General features: G+C 51.2%; 1 protein-coding gene across 1 annotated transcript in view; it reads right to left on the reverse strand.

Moving 5' to 3' along the window:
* Positions 1-2,642: 2,642 nt before the first annotated feature.
* The window catches only part of TRIM71 (tripartite motif containing 71), a 60,915-nt gene continuing 46,407 nt past the window's right edge, over positions 2,643-17,150 (reverse strand). Inside the window, exons 2-4 of the mRNA XM_052650173.1 lie at positions 14,544-14,711; positions 8,500-8,634; positions 2,643-4,094 (exon numbers count right to left, since the gene is read on the reverse strand). Coding sequence (XP_052506133.1) covers positions 2,643-4,094; positions 8,500-8,634; positions 14,544-14,711 — 1,755 coding nt within the window. The remainder of the gene's footprint in view (positions 4,095-8,499; positions 8,635-14,543; positions 14,712-17,150) is intronic.

Raw genomic sequence — 17,150 nt, forward strand, 5'->3', positions numbered from 1 at the left:
TCCGTGCTCGTTTCAAGGAGGGGGCCTGTCTGCTTTAAGCCTGCACACTGGACAGTCGATTAATGAAGCCCTGGTCATTTCAGCCACGTGTGGAAACCCTGGATTCACAACCAGATCCACAGACAAACTTTGAAGAAGCAGCGTTAGTTACTGCTACTCAGCAAGTAAATTTCTCACTCAGGTCCCAATATTTCCCCACAAATAGGGAAACTGGGAAGCAAAAGTGAAGGTGAAGATGTAACTGAAGGTAGTGACTACCTCAAACAACTCAGACTAACCATAATCACGACCTGAGTTTCAGAGAACATCTGAAAGAATTTTCAAGATCCACTCCCCACCAGCTAAAAAAAAAAAAAAAAAAATATTTAAGCATTCAAAATCAGTTGTCTTTGGTGATTATTTGGGGGAGCAGGAGGACTGAGAGAAGGAGGATCAGCACCAAGTTATTTCAAAATAAATAAAAAGAAATGCTTAATTACATGTGCTCTTTACCAGTCAAAGAACTGAGAAGTTAGGGACAACATGAAAGAGAACTGAATAGGAATTAGAGGGGAATTCACTATTAGGGAATCACTATTAAATTCTTCAATCAAAGAAGAGACGCTTTTACTGAAGTCTCCCGACACCTCCCTACCCAGCAACACTGCATCTGGGTGACAGCAGTCGGAAGCTGCTTTCCAGTTTGGGGATCTTTCACTACATCTACTTCTCGTTTATGGAACGAGGTTTTCCCCATCTTGGTCGCTTAGAAACCCCAGAGCTAAAGCAATGGGGAGAGAGGGGGGACCGCAACATGGTGAATATCCCCAAAAGCTGGATGGGAAAAGCAATTTGATTGGCTGGCTACACTATTTCCCATCATCTCCTTTTCTTTGGGAACAACAGGAGTTGTTCCGTTTATTAGTTTATTCTGTTCGTTAAAAACCCTAGCCATACTGCAAGAGGAATTTCTCTTCAATACAGGGTCAGAAACTGATCTGTTAGGGGACAGATCCTATTCAACATTGCCATCCAGGCGCACCTCACTCTCTGGTGCCCCTCTGGAATTCGGTTCTCAGTTCAGTATTTCCAAGACGGCCAAGGCTCAGAAGCGCAAGCCTCTGCACCCCAGTCCAGCTCCTGACAAACCCACCCTGTAAAGCAACAGATGCCATCTGATGGTTCTGCAGCTGGGGAGACCGGCTTCCTAAATCTTCCTTCTTTGGTTGAACTAGAGGTATTCTGTCCTATACGTTGTTCAGGTTGGGGCGATTTTGGCTTACAAACCCTTTACATTCAAAGGCCTTTGCGGGGGGGAAAACGAACCACGCCCCGTGGCTCAGGAGCAGACTGCTCTGTGGAGGTGAGCTGAGGAGAGGGTGTGGGAGTGGGCTGTTCCTACTTGATTCGCAAACATCCCATCTCCCTGAACTTTCAAAGCAGGAAAAAATTGTGCTTTTAAAACAAAAGTTGATTCCTTTGCCTCCTCATCCTAGGAGGAGAAACACCTAGTGTTCAGAGAACCACAATCAACCGCAGTCTGGGGGTCCCTCGCCTGTGTCTCACGCTCTCTGCTGACCGACTCAGCACATGCACCCCACCCACTCATGTCCACACTCCGGTCCATGCCTGAAAATCCTCATTTTGAGAAGGAGGTGACTTTTCTTCTTCCTTCAAACGTATTCTTTATAACCAACAGCAAATGAAAAATCACTTAACTTCTGAGAATACTTTTAAGCAAAAAGCCTGAACTACATCTATTTATCAGAAACCAAAGTGTGAGAAGAAAGTTCTTTGGGAGGTGGTTTTGCTATTTTGGTGTAAGGTGGTTGTACTCTCTCACACACACACATACACACACCCCCTCCCTCAGAAGAAATAAAGACTGCACACCCTAAAAGAAGAATGGTCAGCTTTTCTCGGCTAGCAAGCCACAGCCACATCTTCTAGGAGTAAGAAAATATGATGATGATCAGGATGAGAAACACACTGAGGTATACAGGGAGAACACAGGAAAGTTCTCTGTTGCAGCATTAAAAAAAAAAAGGAAAAAAAAGAAAAAAAAGATTTTTCCCATAAAGACCAAGATCACACAACACAACCTAACCCCATAAACACAGTATTCTTAAGAACACAAATACTCTACAATTAAGAATCTTAAATCCTATTTTCCCAAGTTTTATAGTTTTTTTTTGTTTTTCCTTTTCACTTAGTAGTTTTCTCATGTTTCCTTGGCTCAATCTACAGAACGCACCCCACCGCACACATCCAGTGCCCCCCCACCAGCCACAGAGATGCTAGGCTTGTGCGTGTCACATCCCATGGAGAGGGGAGGAAAACCCCCACTGAGCGAGTGTGGGAGGAGGCAGAGGGCCTGTCGGAGAAGGAAATGTAAAAGGTTTCTGAGGTAGATAGAGATATCACTTCACAGGCTCAATCCCTGCAGAAAAGATAAGTACATTCATCTGTAAAAAAATAAAGGTGAGGTAGGACGCAAGCAATGTTGTACTCTTCTTGTTGTCTTTCAAACAAAAGCAAAAAAAAAAAAAAAAATTTTTTTTTTCCCTGAGACAGTTTCTTCTTTGAAATTCAAAAGTGGGGGAAAGAGACAGACAGGACAGATGGATACGCGCACCCCAAACACGGAAGCCCAGGAAACGTGATTAGAAGATGAGGATTCGATTGTTGCCGAAGTCCACCACGACGATCATCCCGTCCGGCGTGACCGCTATGCCGGAGGGCCGGTCCATCTGCCCGAAGCCACTGCCCTGGGCGCCGAACTTGCACAGGAAGCTGCCATTGGGCTCGAACATCTGCACCCGGTGGTTCCTGGAGTCGGCCACGATGATGCGCCCCTCCTGGTCCACAGCCACGCCCTGCGGCCGCAGGAACTGCCCGTTGCCCGTGCCCTCGGAGCCCAGGAAGCGGGCCGACTGGCAGTCCGGGTGGATGACCAGGAGCCGGTGGTTGTTGAAGTCGGTGACCACCAAGTGGCCCTCGTGGTTGAAAGCCACGCCCCGCGGGGAGTCAAAGTGTTTCCAGAGAGCCCCCTCGAAGCCGTACTTATTCAGGAAGACCCCGTCGGGCCCGAACAGCTGGACGCGGTGGTTCCGCGTGTCTGAGACCAAGATCTTGCCCTCGGAATTCACCGCCACGTCCCAGGGGTAGTTGAACTGCCCGTTCTTGGTGCCCTTCTCCCCGAACTTGAGGAGGAACTGGCCCTCGAAGGTGAAGATCTGGATGCGATGATTGTCCTTGTCGGCCACCACGATCCTGCGGGAGGCATCGCACGCCACCCCGGCAGGCCGGTCAAACTGCCCCGGCCGGGAGCCCAGGGTGCCGAACTTGTGGTGGAAGGTGCCGCACGGCTTGAACACCTGGATGCGGTTGTTGCTGCGGTCGGCCACCACGATGAAGCCCTCCTTGTCCACGCTCACGCCCCACGGGCGGCAGAGCTTGCCGTCGCTGTCGCCCTCGCTGCCGAAGCTCAGGCCGGGCAGCCCAATGCCCACGTAGCTGCGGCCAGACTTGACCAGCACCTTGAAGGGGCTGTTCTCGATGTGCTGGTTGCACAGGGTGACGGACACCAGGTGCTCCCCCTCCAGCTGCGGCCGGTAGCTCACCACGTAAGTCCCATTCTGCTGGTCGCTCACCTCCGCGCCAAACAGGTTGCCGTCGGGGCCCAGGACCACGGCCGACATGAGGTCACCCCCCGACAGCCGTGGCTCCCCGTCGTGGTCGTAGCCGATGACGGTGAAGGAGGCCACCTTTCCCTGCAGGGCCCGCTTGAGGCCATCGCCCGTGGCCTTGGTGAGCGGCGCAAAGGCCCCGCTGCTGACGAAGCCGAAGGACTTGATGGCGAGATACAGGGCCTGGTCGGGGGGTGTGAACATGACCCGGTCGTCCTCCTGGGGCTGCAGGAGGCTGCGCACGGCCTTGAGCTCCTGTGCCTGGGCCAGCATGCGGTCCCGGGCCAGCAGGATGTCCAGCGCCCGGCCCTCCTCCAGGACCTGCTGGACGGCGCTGATGGTGCTCTCCAGCTTGTTCAGGTTCTGCCGCAGCTTCTCCACCTGCAGGTACAGTGACTTGGCCTTCACCTGGCGGATCTTCTCTACCTGGAGGGAAAGGTGAGAGCCAGAGAGAGGACATGGAGGCTTAAAAGACAGACAGAAAGCAACTCATCGGCTGAAACACACACACACCGAGGGAAGCCTCAGACTGCGGGGCTGCAGAAATGACTGGTCTCCACACCCCCAGCATAGCAAAATGCAGACAGAGGAAGGCGGGGGAACTTTCCCTGGTCACAGGCGATGACTACAGAGACCTGATGGCTAAACGCAATGACTAATCCTGGACTGAGGAAATGCTGCTCTGAAGGAGGGAGTGGGACTTTGCTGGCGGTCCAGTGGTTACGACTCTGCGCTCCCTGGTCAGGGAACTAAGATCCCACATGCCTGGTGGTGTGGCTGAAAAACACCAGCAACAAAAACCTACTACTGCTGAAATATGACTGTGGACTAGACTCAAGATTTGAAACCAGTGTCATATCAAGACTCAACTTCCTGGTTTTGATTAAGAGGATGTCCTTGCTCAGAGGAAGCGAACATTTAGTTTGTAACGGTGCCGAGTTGCCAACATTCCAACTTACTCTCAAATTGCAGGCATGTGCACGCAGCTCGTGCACGCGCACGTGCATGCACACACACACGGACACGTGTGCACGCGCACACACACGCACATACACACACACACACACTGATGAAAACAGAACAAGATGTAAATCACGGGTGAATCGGGATCAAGCATACATGGCGTTCTTTTATTATCCCTGCAACTTTTCTCTAAGCTAGAAATTAGGGACTTCCCTCTGGTGGCCAGTGGCTAAGACTCCATGCTCCCAATGCAGAAGGCCCAGGTTCAATTCCTAGTCAGGGAACTGGATTACACATGCTGTACCCAAGAGTTCACATGCCACAGCTCAAGATCTCATGTGCTCTAACGAAGACCAGTGCAGCCGAATAAACAAAATATTTTTTAAAAAATGTCAAGTGAGAGTTGCTCAGTCGTGTCTGACTCGTTGCAACCCTGTGGACTATACAGTCCGGGGAATTCTCCAGGCCAGAATACTGGAGTGGGCAGCCTTTCCCTTCTCCAGGGGATCTTCCCAACCCAGGGATTGAAGCCAGGTCTCCCGCACCGCAGGCAGATTCTTTACCAACCGAGCTATCAGGGAAGCCTTTAAAAAATTAAAAATTAACAACAGCCATGTGACAGAAGTAGGCATTTCCTGAGCACCTCCACTGCACCAGGCGCTAGAGGTACACGTGGCCAACAGAAAACACGCGCCTCACCCCACTGAGCTTGTAATCTGAAAAGAGAGATACTAACCAAGCAATGAAAGACAGAAAGACTAACTCAGACAGTGCTAGATGTTAGAGGGTACACACAGTGTGATGGAGACTCACAAGGAAGGTCTGACTTAGTCTCTTGAAGGTTATTTCTCTTTCTCAACATACACACACACACACAATCACCAGGAGAACACTTGTGTGTGGAGGCAGTATAAGGAAGGATTTGGTTAGCATCTAATTCCAGAGTACAAACTAATCCCCCCTCTGCTTCCCATCTTCATTGTTTTCTCTGTTCACAGGTTTTAGAGATTTTCAACAGGGAGCCTAAGAGGCCCCACACCCCAGATCTGGAGACACGACCTTTGTTGGCAACTGCTGGCCTGGATTACCTCCAAAGGGGCCTCTAACCCTAAAATGCTGTAGTATGTAAAAACATGGCTTCTGTCCTGTTTCTGAGGGTCCCAAACCACACTATTAGGGAACATAGGATTTTTGTTTGACTGATGAAGCAGCCATTTCTCCATTCTTTCAAATGAAATAACTTGAGATTCCTCTAAGTGTTTTGCTCTGTGAAGAGAACAAACCAGCCGCCCGGCTAGTCTGCGTTGTTCTGCAGAGAGGACCGTGACTTCTGAGTGCCTAACTGATCTGAAAGCCACAGAGGGTTCACTGGAAGAAGAGCTGGATTTAATCTGACTTCCCCTTGCGGGGTGGATAACATGATTCTGAACCCAATTCCTGCACATTCATCTGTCCACTCTGGAAGGATGTGCCTGCAGAGAAGCCCAAAGGTGCGGACCAAAGAGAAACCACATCCTCTGTTGTCACTCTGGACCATATCTCTGGGCCTCGGTTCTGATCCCTCAACTGTGTGGCTGTAAATGTGTAAGCCACAAGAAAGGAGGTGTATCCAGACACGTAAAACTGGGCCACCCAGCACTCAAGTATTTTCAATAACCAAGATGCACAAAAAGAAAACGTTATACAAAGGTGCCCAGGCAGGAGGGAGCAGAAAACTTAGTGATTAGTGGAGAAGGCAGGCCTCCCCAGGATCTGGGGCAAGGCACTCCAGCAGAGAGCAAAGATGAACAGGACTGCTGTGTGTCCAGAATGAGCAAGCTGATTTTGGGTCATCCAAGAGTGAGTTTTTAGGCAAGTAAACAAGAAGCTGCTTACATGAAGAAGAGAGACTCTGCTTCCCAATCTGCTTCTCCTACGGTAAAGCGCGTGCTCTCGAGTGCTCCTGAAAGAGCACTGCCCTGCGAGGGAGGAGGATGCAAGTTGGGCCCACCAGCGGGAGAGGAACTAAGGTGAGGTCTGAAGAAACCCCCGCACACAAAGGCCTTTTCATCCACAAATCCAGAAGAGCAAGTTTGTGGCAGAGTTCACCACAGAGCTCTCAGGTTGCAACAAGGGGGCCCCTTTCGGTTATAATTACCATTCGTGGGTGGCACGGGACCGGCAGACTGGGGGGACATCAGAGTGTCTGAAAACTGTGGCAGGCCCACAGAGGTGCCCGAATAAACCGTGTGAATGAACTCTTGGACCGTTTCTACCCGAGGACTCTCCTGCCAAAAGGGAGCGGAGCCATATTCCTTGAGAGACTCAAGCAGGCAGAAAGCAGACAAGAAGGGGCAACACAGAAGCCAACGCAGCCTTCCAAAAGGCCGGCACAATTCGCTGTTTCAGGGCACAGGAAACTGACGAGGATCATTTTCAGAAATCAAGACGCCGTCAGACTGCCCTAGTGGCCCAGCGGACAGGCATCTGCCTGCCAGTGCAGGGGACACGGGTTCAATCCCTGATCCAGGACGATCTCACATGCCTTGGGGTAACTAAGCCCGTGCACCACCACTACTCAGCCCAGATCTAGAGCCCACGAGCTGCAACTACTGAATTCAGGCCGTGTGCCTAGAGACTGTGCTGCGTAACAAGAGAAATCCCCAAACCGCAGGGAAGAGGAGCGCCTCCCCCCCAGCCCCACCGCCTACAACTAGAGGAAGCCCCTGAGCAGCAACGAAGATCAAGTGCAACCAAGAACAAATAAATAATTTTACAAAGAAAATCAAGATGCAATGAGCCCAACAAGCACCACACACCCAAGTACACAATTTACATAAGGTCTGTATAGTCTTTGCTGGCATCTTTTTTCAATTTTTTTTCTGGTCATGCCAAATGACACGTGGGGTCTTAGTTCCCCAACCAGGAATGGAACCTGCGCCCCTTGCACTGGAAGCACAGTCTTAACCAGTGGGCCACAGGGAAGCCCCTGTGTAGTTGCCACTGTGTGTTCTGAGACGGCGACTGATTCCAGTGGAACTGGCGTGAGGCACTGGACCCTCTCAAGGCTCCTGCCCTTTTCTTCCTGGGTAAGGGTGGAAGATCTGACAAGAAAAGGCTGCTGGGGACGTGGGCGGGACGAGTCACCTCTCCGGCTGATGTTATCTAAACAGCACACCAGCGGGCTCTGCGCTCCTTCCTCCTCCAACAGGAAGAAAGGGCACATGCGTTCACTGCCCCCACACGGAAAACTGGCTTTCCACAAGGCGTCAGGAAGTCCCGCCAGCCAGGGCACCAACACTAAGGATGTGTCCTAGCAGGCTGCTTTCCTGATGGCAGCCGCCACTGTACTCTTTCTGCCTAGAATTTTCTGTTGTGTCTGCAATAGAAAACCCGAGCCTCCTGGGACTCCCCTGGTGGTGTAGGGGGCGCGGCTCCCATCCCTGGTTGGGGAATTAAGATCCCACATGCCAAAAAAAAAAAAAAAAAGTGTTAAGAAAACCCAAGACTCCATCCAATCTCAGGGACCTGCCTACTTCTGAAAGGAGTCTTTCTGCTCGGAGGGCACCAGCAATGTCTAGACACGCCTGCATCTTTCTGCGAGAAAGAAATGGCAACCCACTCCAGTGTTCTTGAGAGAACCCCAGGAGAGAACCCTTGGAGAATCCCAGGGACAGGGGGAGCCTGGTGGGCTGCCGTCTATGGGGTCGCACAGAGTCGGACATGGCTGAAGCGACTTAGCAGCAGCAGCAGCATCTTTCTACAGACTATTCGAAAGTCAGAGCCAGGGTCCGGGGATGATATCAGGACACTCACTGTCCTGCTGTGGCTCACAGAGGACATGCGGCCGCCGAGCTGGCCCAGGGTGGGCTGGGGCACCCCCAGTTACCTTCCAGAGCAGCTCACACTCCCGCTCCTCCAGCGCCTTCTTGTGTCTTGCAGTCACAGCTTTGACCTCCGACTGTACCACCTTTGCCTTCATCTCCACCTGCTCTGCCACCGTCTGCGCCTGCTCGATGCTCAGCTGGAAAACCAAAAGCCATCTCAGAGCACGACAGAGACCTTCATTCCCCACAGGCAACACTACGGCTGCTTCTCCTCAGCCCTGAAAAATGAATGCCGTGGGCCCCCACCCAGGCCTGGTGGGCCCCATCCTTGGAAAGAGAGCAGGCGTTGGGAGAAAGAAGGGATTCTGTCTGATATGTAACTGAAGGAGCTGCTGGGCAAGGGCTGGGCTTCTTTGTATGAGAAATGGCACCTCCACAGTGAATGTCAGGATTGTTAAAGAGATAACTCCGACACAGTGAAACCACTATAGCTGGGTCGCAGCCCAAAACCGGGGACTGAGGGTCAGATGTGAAATATACGACTCCAGGCACCCGAGTGACTTCCCACAGGCTTTCCGGCCCGGATCCCTATCTGGGGGAAACCCCGAAGGCCAAGCATATCCCTGGAGGGAGGCATGCCACAGGCTACAGCCGAGCTCAGAAGCAACGCCAAGTGCAAACTGGGAACGGTGTCGCACCCACCTGAGAAGCCACACCTGTGGCCAGACACAGCTCGCCAGAGCCCATCCCTGCCCCCACCACGCCCCTACCCTGTACCACCAGCCCCCAGTAAATCAGCCCGTTTAATCAGACGTAGTATTGCTCATAAAAAATTAATCCAGACAGAAGGCCTGGTGTTTTCATGAATATTACATGATGTGTCTTGAGAAGCCACAAGGATTGGAGATACTGAGGTATTAAATCAGGGATTCCAAACCGACTGCTGTGGCCCAGATCAGGAGGAACCCAGGGAGCCTTAAGGGTCTGGACCCTGCCTGGGCTCAGCAATCAGCTGCAGGTGAGCCTTCAACCATGTGCCTGGCACAGGAGGCTTTCTGGGACGTGGAACGCATCCACGGCTGGCGCCCGTCCTGGGTAAGTGAGGCTGGATGGCCGTCCTGGGGCTCAGAAACCCAGGTTCGTTCAGATCCCAACTCCACCTCCTACCACTTTCTAAGGTCTCAGACGTGTTCCTGGCCTTCTCCAACTTTGGGGTGAATGTGAGAAAAATGCAGAACAATACATGGCAAGAGCTGGGTCCAGACCCTGGCCTGGAGTCAAATATGGCTATTATTAACAGTGCCTAGCTGATAGCCCCTGCAACAGGGGCGCAACCATCCTCTCCCTTCACCCCACTTAGCCACATCACACAAGCAGGTAGGCCTATTCACAGCCCCTCCCTTGAGATGTGATCCCACAAGAGACACTCAGCACACGCAACGTGGTGCGGTCACCACCACTATCTGGCTCCAGAACAACATCTTCACCCAAAAGGAAGCATCCAGGCCCCTGAAGCAGTGGTTCGCCACCTCCCCTCCCTCTCCCCGACGGCATCCAACACCTACTGTCTCTCTAGATCTGTTTATTCTGGGTATTTCAGACAAATGGAATCAAACAATACATGACCAACCGTATTTTCAGGACCAGGCTCTCAGCTAATCAGTTGTGACAAGGGCTTCCCTGGTGGCTTAGCAGTACAGAATCTGCAGGGGACGTGGGTTCAATCCCTGGGTCAAGAAGATCCCCGGAAGAAGGGGATGGAAACCCGCTCTAGTATTCTTGCCAGGGAATTCCCTGGTGGAATATAGTCCATGGAGTCGAAAAACAATCAGACAACAACTTAAGAAATTAAACAACAACAATCAGCTACAATTCATTCAGTCACTTATAATTGAGATCCCTAACTGACCACCCTTCACGCTCAGTTGGAAGACCCATTAATGGCATGAGAACCCCATGCAGCTGCCCCCAAACCAGACATAGTGGACATCCCCAGGAGGCCTAAGGACCCACTGAGTGGATCGGAGCTGGTACCTGGCTGATCTGGATGCCTCACAGGCTATCCATGGCCTGGGATGGCTTTCACCTCCAAAATCACCCCAAGATTCCAAACCTCAGCTCAGATGTCACTTCCTTCACTGAAATTGGAAGTAGAGAATACCAACCCATGACTGCAGTGGGTTAAACATCGTCCTGCCAAAATTCAGATGTGCCTGAAACTGCAGGAAATGACTTAACTTGGAAATAAGGTCCTTGCAAATGTTACTATTTAAGATGAGGTCACAGTGGACTAGCCTGAGTTCTAAATCCAATGACTCTTACCATACAGGGCTGGGGGAAAGTGAAAAGTCACTCAGCTGTGCCCGACTCTTTGTAACCCCACAGACTGTAGCCCGCCAGGCTCCTACCAATGGAATTCTGCAGGCAATAATGGAGTGGGTTGCCATTGCCTTCTCCAGGGTATCTTTCCAACCCAGGGATCGAACTCGGGTTTCCACCTCTGTGGGCAGATTCTTTACCACCTGAGCCACCAGGGAGGCTCAGAGGGCCATGGGTGGACAGAGGCAGAAACCGGAAGTGATACAGGTTCAAGTCAAGGCAGGAAGAAACAAGACAAGGTTCTTCCCTAAAGTCTTTACAAGGAGCACAGCCTTAGTGATACGTTGGTTTCTGACTTTTATCGTCCAGAACTGCGAAAAAATAAACTGCTATCGCTGTAAGTCACCCGGTTTACAGCAGCCCCAGGGAACTAATACAGCAGCAGACAAGTTGAAATAGATGGATGTATCCAAATTACCCTAAAGAGAAAAAGTTAAGACTGATCAATCAAGCAAGTGTGTATAGGAGCAGAGATATAACAGAGTCGCTAGCTTTCAAAACATCTCAGGTTTTCAGTAGAGGCTGATTCAGAAAAAGAGCAACCTCACTAGACAGTTAAACAGAGACGATTTAATGCAAGGAATTCGGTTGTACACGAAGTGGAGACCTACTCGGGCAAAGGGCACCCTGAGGACTCAGGTCAGCAGCTACCACTCCCTGGTGTCTGAGAACAAAGAAAAGTAGGGGTTACTGGGACCCAGAAGTGTGGAGAGGGACACCCCAGGGCCCAGCTCACTCTGGGAGTGGCAACAGCTGGGAACTGGAATCAACTTCTGCTACCAGGAGGGGAAAAGAGCTGCTGCTGAGAACAGGAAGTCAAAAGAAGAAACAAGGTCCTTTCCCCCACTTCTAGATATGCTGTTTGAAACACTGCAGCCCCTGCCTCAGATGGCATGACCACGAAAGGGCGGGCTGGCACACCAGTAATGGGTATGCCCTGTTCCCAGAGGTGCTGGGTATTAATCAGCACAGAGCTGATATCCTCGTCTATATCACTGAGCCAACCATGCCTATGTCTGTAACATTTTAAAATGCCTCTGCGATGGTAAGCAAAGGCATCAAGCTGCCTTAGGTTTATATTAATGTCATATTACTTACCAAACTGATTTCCCATTAAAATCAGAAGAAATGGAAATAACAGGTGCACACTCCTACAGGGACTGACCGGAGGGCAGTGACCACCATCCACCCCTTGCATGACAACATGGACAGTGAGGGTCTGGCCACCCCCCACCTTACCCTGTCCCCTAGCCAGGTTGCTCTCAGCATCTCCTCCCCTTGCGTTTGGCCCTCCTACCCTAGGATAAGAAGTATTTCTTCCATTTTCCGAACAGGTAAAATTGAAGTGAAGTGAAAGTTGCTCAGTCGTGTCTGACTCTTTGTGACCCTATGGACTATACAGTCCATGGGATTCTCCAGGCCAGAATACTGGAGTGCGTAGCCTTTCCCTTCTCCAGGGGACCCTCCCGACCCAGGGACTGAACCCAGGTCTCCTGCACTGCAGGCGGATTCTTTACCAGCCGAGCCACCGGGGAAGCCCAAGACAGGCAGAAGGGGAGCCAAGCTCTGGTTGTAATCTGAGTTGTCCCCATTCCCAAAGTCATAAAAGCTCGGCATGAAGAGACCAAATGGATCTTTCTTCTCCAAATCCTACACAACTTTCAGGCAAGCACTGCACTCCAAGGTGTGCAGACCAGGATGTGCTTAGCTAGTTCCCATTATCTACGCAGAGCATATGAAGGACGCAAGAGGCAGATGGGTTGGGGGAAATGGCAGTGGGTGAAAGGGTTGGGGAAGCTTGGAAAACAAACACTTGACAGTAAAAAAGAAGTGTGCACCATGGCAGATCCATGCTGATGTACAAAATCCACCACAATATTGTAAAGTAATCCTCCAACTAAAATAAATTAATTTTTTTAAGAAGAAATAGAAGAGGGACTTTCCTGGTGGTCCAACAGCTGGGGCTTTGTGCTCCTGATGCAGGGGGCCTGGTTCGACCCCTGGTCAGGGAACTAGATTCCACATGCCAAAACCAAAGATCCTGTGTGCCCCAACTAAGCCCCAGAACAACCCAAAATAAATATTTTTAAAATAAATAAATAAGAAGGAAGGAAAGAAAAGGGGGGCAGGGGAGGGAGGAAAGAAGAAAGATCACCGAACAAGCATGGCACTTGAGAAAAAAACATTGTCTTCAAATGTTAACAGATTCAATCAAACACTTGAAGTTGAGGAGCTCAATCCGAGCAGGGAAGTCAGTGATGCCAGCTGACTGTTGAGTGGCGGCCACTTAGTACCGAGGAGAGTCTGAGGCCAATCTGGGTTTCACTGAGAAGAGTGCCAAAAGCGATTAGTGATGTCTGCATGGAGAATGGTGGTGGCCTGATGACAGGTATTTAAAGTGGCCTGATAGTCAGAAGATAAGAGAGAAGCAAGCGTCACCGATAAAGGCCACCACAGCAGATATGAGAATTACTGCTGTATCTTTAGCACACTGAGTATCTTTCAAACTATGATTCATCTTAACATTGTCAGTGGGCTTTTTTCCTTTCTTGATTGTATACAAAATAAATGTGTACCTTACGATTAATGGCAACTTAAATGTGATGAAAAAGGAAGTAAAGACTCAAGGCTGTCTTATGTGGAAAGCAACTATATTCCTGATCCAAACTGTGGTTGGCCCCAGGGAAAACCTTTATGAAATTCTCACATTACATTTGTTGTTGTTGAGTTGCTAAGTTGTGTCTGACTTTGCCACCCCTCAGACTGCAGCCTGCCAGGCTTCCCTGTCCTTCACCATCCCCCAGAGTTTGCTCAAACCCATGTCCATCAAGTGGGTGAGGCCATCCAACCATCTCAGCCTCTGCCATTCCCTTCTCTTCCTGCCCTCCATCTTTCCCAGCATGTTGTACTTTCATGAGTCAAGTGCCTTGGCTATCAGATAACCTGACTCGGCAGAAAGATTACTTCAGTATCACGTATAGAAATGCTGAGAGTTGCAGAGAAACTTACTAAAATCCTAAACCATCCTTCTTCCCTGAGCATGATCAATTCTTTAGCATCTCCCTCCAAAAGTCTTATTTTAAAAAATAATTCACATCCTCAACAGTTTCCTATTCAATTTCTGCTTGAGGATTAGTAATGTTTGACTTTCAAGCTTATCCTGCCAGACAAGGAAAACAACCTGATTTTTTTATTTTCCTAAAACCCTGGATCAGGCAACACTATTATTAATTATGTAAGCGAACTTCCCTGTGTCCCAAAGTTACACGTATCCCTTCCTACATGACCTTATTTAGCTCCCGGGGAAGTTTGAGATTGTGAACCTTATATAAAATTTCCCATGCTCACTTATTTCTCACCTGTAAACCAATCTGGGTAGCAAGATGAGGACAGTCTTCCTACAGTTCTGACCGAAGCAGGCTGATGTCCATTGGATTGGGGCGGGGGGTGGGGGAAAGGCGGGAGAGAGGAACTTGGATGGGAAGCTTGCCCCGAGCGGCTAGTAACTCAAGCCACATCACTGTCATCTTCATGAGACTGTGAGGTCTGCATGCCCTGCCCCTCCGCCCTCATGTGACTGCCGCTGCCTGTCACGTGGGCTCATCGGGGTCACTGTCCCATGGCACACCCAAACATCTGCACACATCTGAAAGCGGGGGTGGGGTGGGGAAGGTTTTCTGTGCCAGGAAGAACCAGGGAGACGGGTGAAGGGTGGGGAGGGACTGACCTGGATGGCCTGGCGGCCTTGCTGGGCGTCGGCCAGCAGCTGGATGGTGAGGGCCCGCGAGTCCTGCAGCGCCTCCTGGAGGTAGACGAAGCTGTGGCCGCCGTGCCGGCCCACCGTGCACTCGCGGCAAATGGGCACGGAGCACGTGTCGCAGTACAGGTGCAGCACCTGGGGGCCAGAGAGACGCAGGCGTGAGCGGTGCACGGGACGTTCTGCGCGCAGACCCCCACGACAAACACACACCCCCCACGGGAGGCGGGGGCGCCGCAGTCCACCCTGAGGTCAACCTGCTCCCCTCCGCCCCCGACACAGAGAAAAACCAACCACTTCCCCTGTTCTGCTCGTTTTATTCACAGCCATGCCTGAGCCGCCTGGAAGACCAAGAAACAAAATGATCCTCCTGCCATCAGACTTCCGAATCCTAATCTAACCAGAGAAAGTTCCAAGAGTATGTCTCTGTGGTCTGAGATGGGTGGCCGGAATGAACAAACACATGAAGTTTCTCTTGCCATTCCAGGGAATGGAACTGGGCTGGGAAGCCAGGCGGGGGGGCCAGGATCAAACACCCACCCACTACAGCCCGCTGCCACCTTCCCCATCGAGAAGCACTTAAGCAAGGTGAGGGCTTCCGTTTCTGGAACGAAGGCCAGAGGCTCATGGTAAAATCAGCCAGCTTCTTATCTTTCTCTTTCCCGCCAAGTTGTTCCCAGGAGCTGACCCTCGGAGGCAGCCGGTGCTTGACAGAGCTGCTTTATGCCAAGCTCTGTGCTGCCCTGGGGCCCCCTCAGTGCTGGGAGAGGCAGAAGGCTTGGCACAGCCTCCACCTGCTGATAAACGCCCCAACTCTCAACAGCAAAAGCTCCTTGGCACGGGGCCAGTCCCATCGCATCCCTCCCCAGAGCTGGCCCTCAGCACCACTGTCTGTAAATGTTTGCTGGCTTGCTTACAAGAGCAGGGCTTCAGTCTGCCTGTTACACCAGGGGGCGAGGGGAAGCCAGCCAACAGGCAGGGAAGCAGTTTGTGTGTTTGGTGGCAGGGGGTGCTTTCACATCTGCAGCACTCAGTGGAAGAGGCCACACAGGTAGCAAGAGCTGCTCCCAACACACAGGGTTCTGGCTACCCCGTCCAGGGCACAAAGCACCTGCCAAGGCATCACCAAGGGGGTAAGACTCGGGACCAGGAGATTCTGGAAGCAGAGTATTGTGAGATGGAAGAAGAGATAGGGGTTGCCCTGAGATCCAGGAAGTTCCTATTATACTGCAAGGGCCCCGGTCAGCTCGCATTATTTACTGTGGGTGGAGCAAATCCATTAGGAAATGATGCCCCCAAGCGGCTGTCAGGCAAACAGGCCTCCACTCAGAGGAGCACGTGACCCAGTAGAGATTAGGGTGCTGCTTCTGTCTGGGATCCAAGAACGGGAAAAAGGAAAGACTAAGGATATCAAATTCCTGCTTGGAAGAAATCGCTGTGATCCGGCAAGTTTTCTAGACCCCCTTTCTCAGGCAGGAAATGTGATCGGGTTTGTAACTTGTTGAGGGTACTTCTCCGGAAGTCGAGTCCAGGAGGCGTTTGCCTCCGTGAAGGCCAATTGCTTTTTGAAAAAGGCCTGCCATTTAGCGATGTAATCTTTCTCTATTTGATAAATTTAAAATTCTCAAGCCAGCCTGAGATCTAAACCAAAAAAATGCTAAATAAATGTAGGGAAATTCCTGGATGCTGTGTTTTTACGAAGTTCTACTAAAGCGTTTCTCTGGCCTGAACCACATCCCTCCCCTCTGCTCCTTCCATTTGTCACGGGAATAAAGGGATCACTCCTGCTAATGTGAAGTGTGAAAACCTCCCAGCAGAAGGCTCCCTCCTCTTACCAAACAGCTAAGCAATCTTCTCTTCACCTCTGCTCAGGATCCACCTATTTTTGGGGGCGGGGAGGGGGGTGGGGGGTGCCGGCGGTGCACGTGGATGACTGGTGTCTCCCTGCTTTCTTAGATCTGTGGGCTCCTGCCAAGCGGGGAAGAACGTTAGGCTGTCAGCCTGAGCCTGGCACCACCACCTGCCTGCCAGGATACCTGCTATCCAGTCACCTGTCTCGGCTTCAGCTCCTTGTATGGAGCGCGTGGTGTCTGACCAGGGACCTCAGAAAACCCCTTCCACTCCAGAACTCCCGGGAACCCTGTATCTCTGGGCACTCAATGCCACAAACCAGAGAATTCTGGCCTGAGCCGGAAGCCAGCCTCCAGGTGCCAGCTGTTCAACTGCAAGGCATTAAGGTGATTTTTCTGGGCTTTTAAGTTTGCAAACTCTGGAGTATACATGCATGATACAGTTTGGGGAAAGAGATCCCACCAACGGTGGGTTTCAAAGGATCTTGCAGGGACTTCTCTGGTGGTCTCGTGGTTAAGACCTCCAAGCTTCAACTACAGTGGGCTTGAGTTCAATCCCTGGTTGGGGAACTAAGAGCCCACGTGCTACAAAGTGCAGCCAGAAATAAACAAATAAACAGGATCCTACTAGCAGCGAGGGAAGAAAAGAGATCCTAGGAAGAGAGCGGAGGCCCGCAGCACTTCGACAACGGGCAAATGGGGGTCCTGGGGCATGGCCCCACCTGAC

Source organism: Budorcas taxicolor, chromosome 1, assembly GCF_023091745.1.
Source record: "Budorcas taxicolor isolate Tak-1 chromosome 1, Takin1.1, whole genome shotgun sequence".
Classification (NCBI taxonomy): Eukaryota; Metazoa; Chordata; class Mammalia; order Artiodactyla; family Bovidae; genus Budorcas; species Budorcas taxicolor.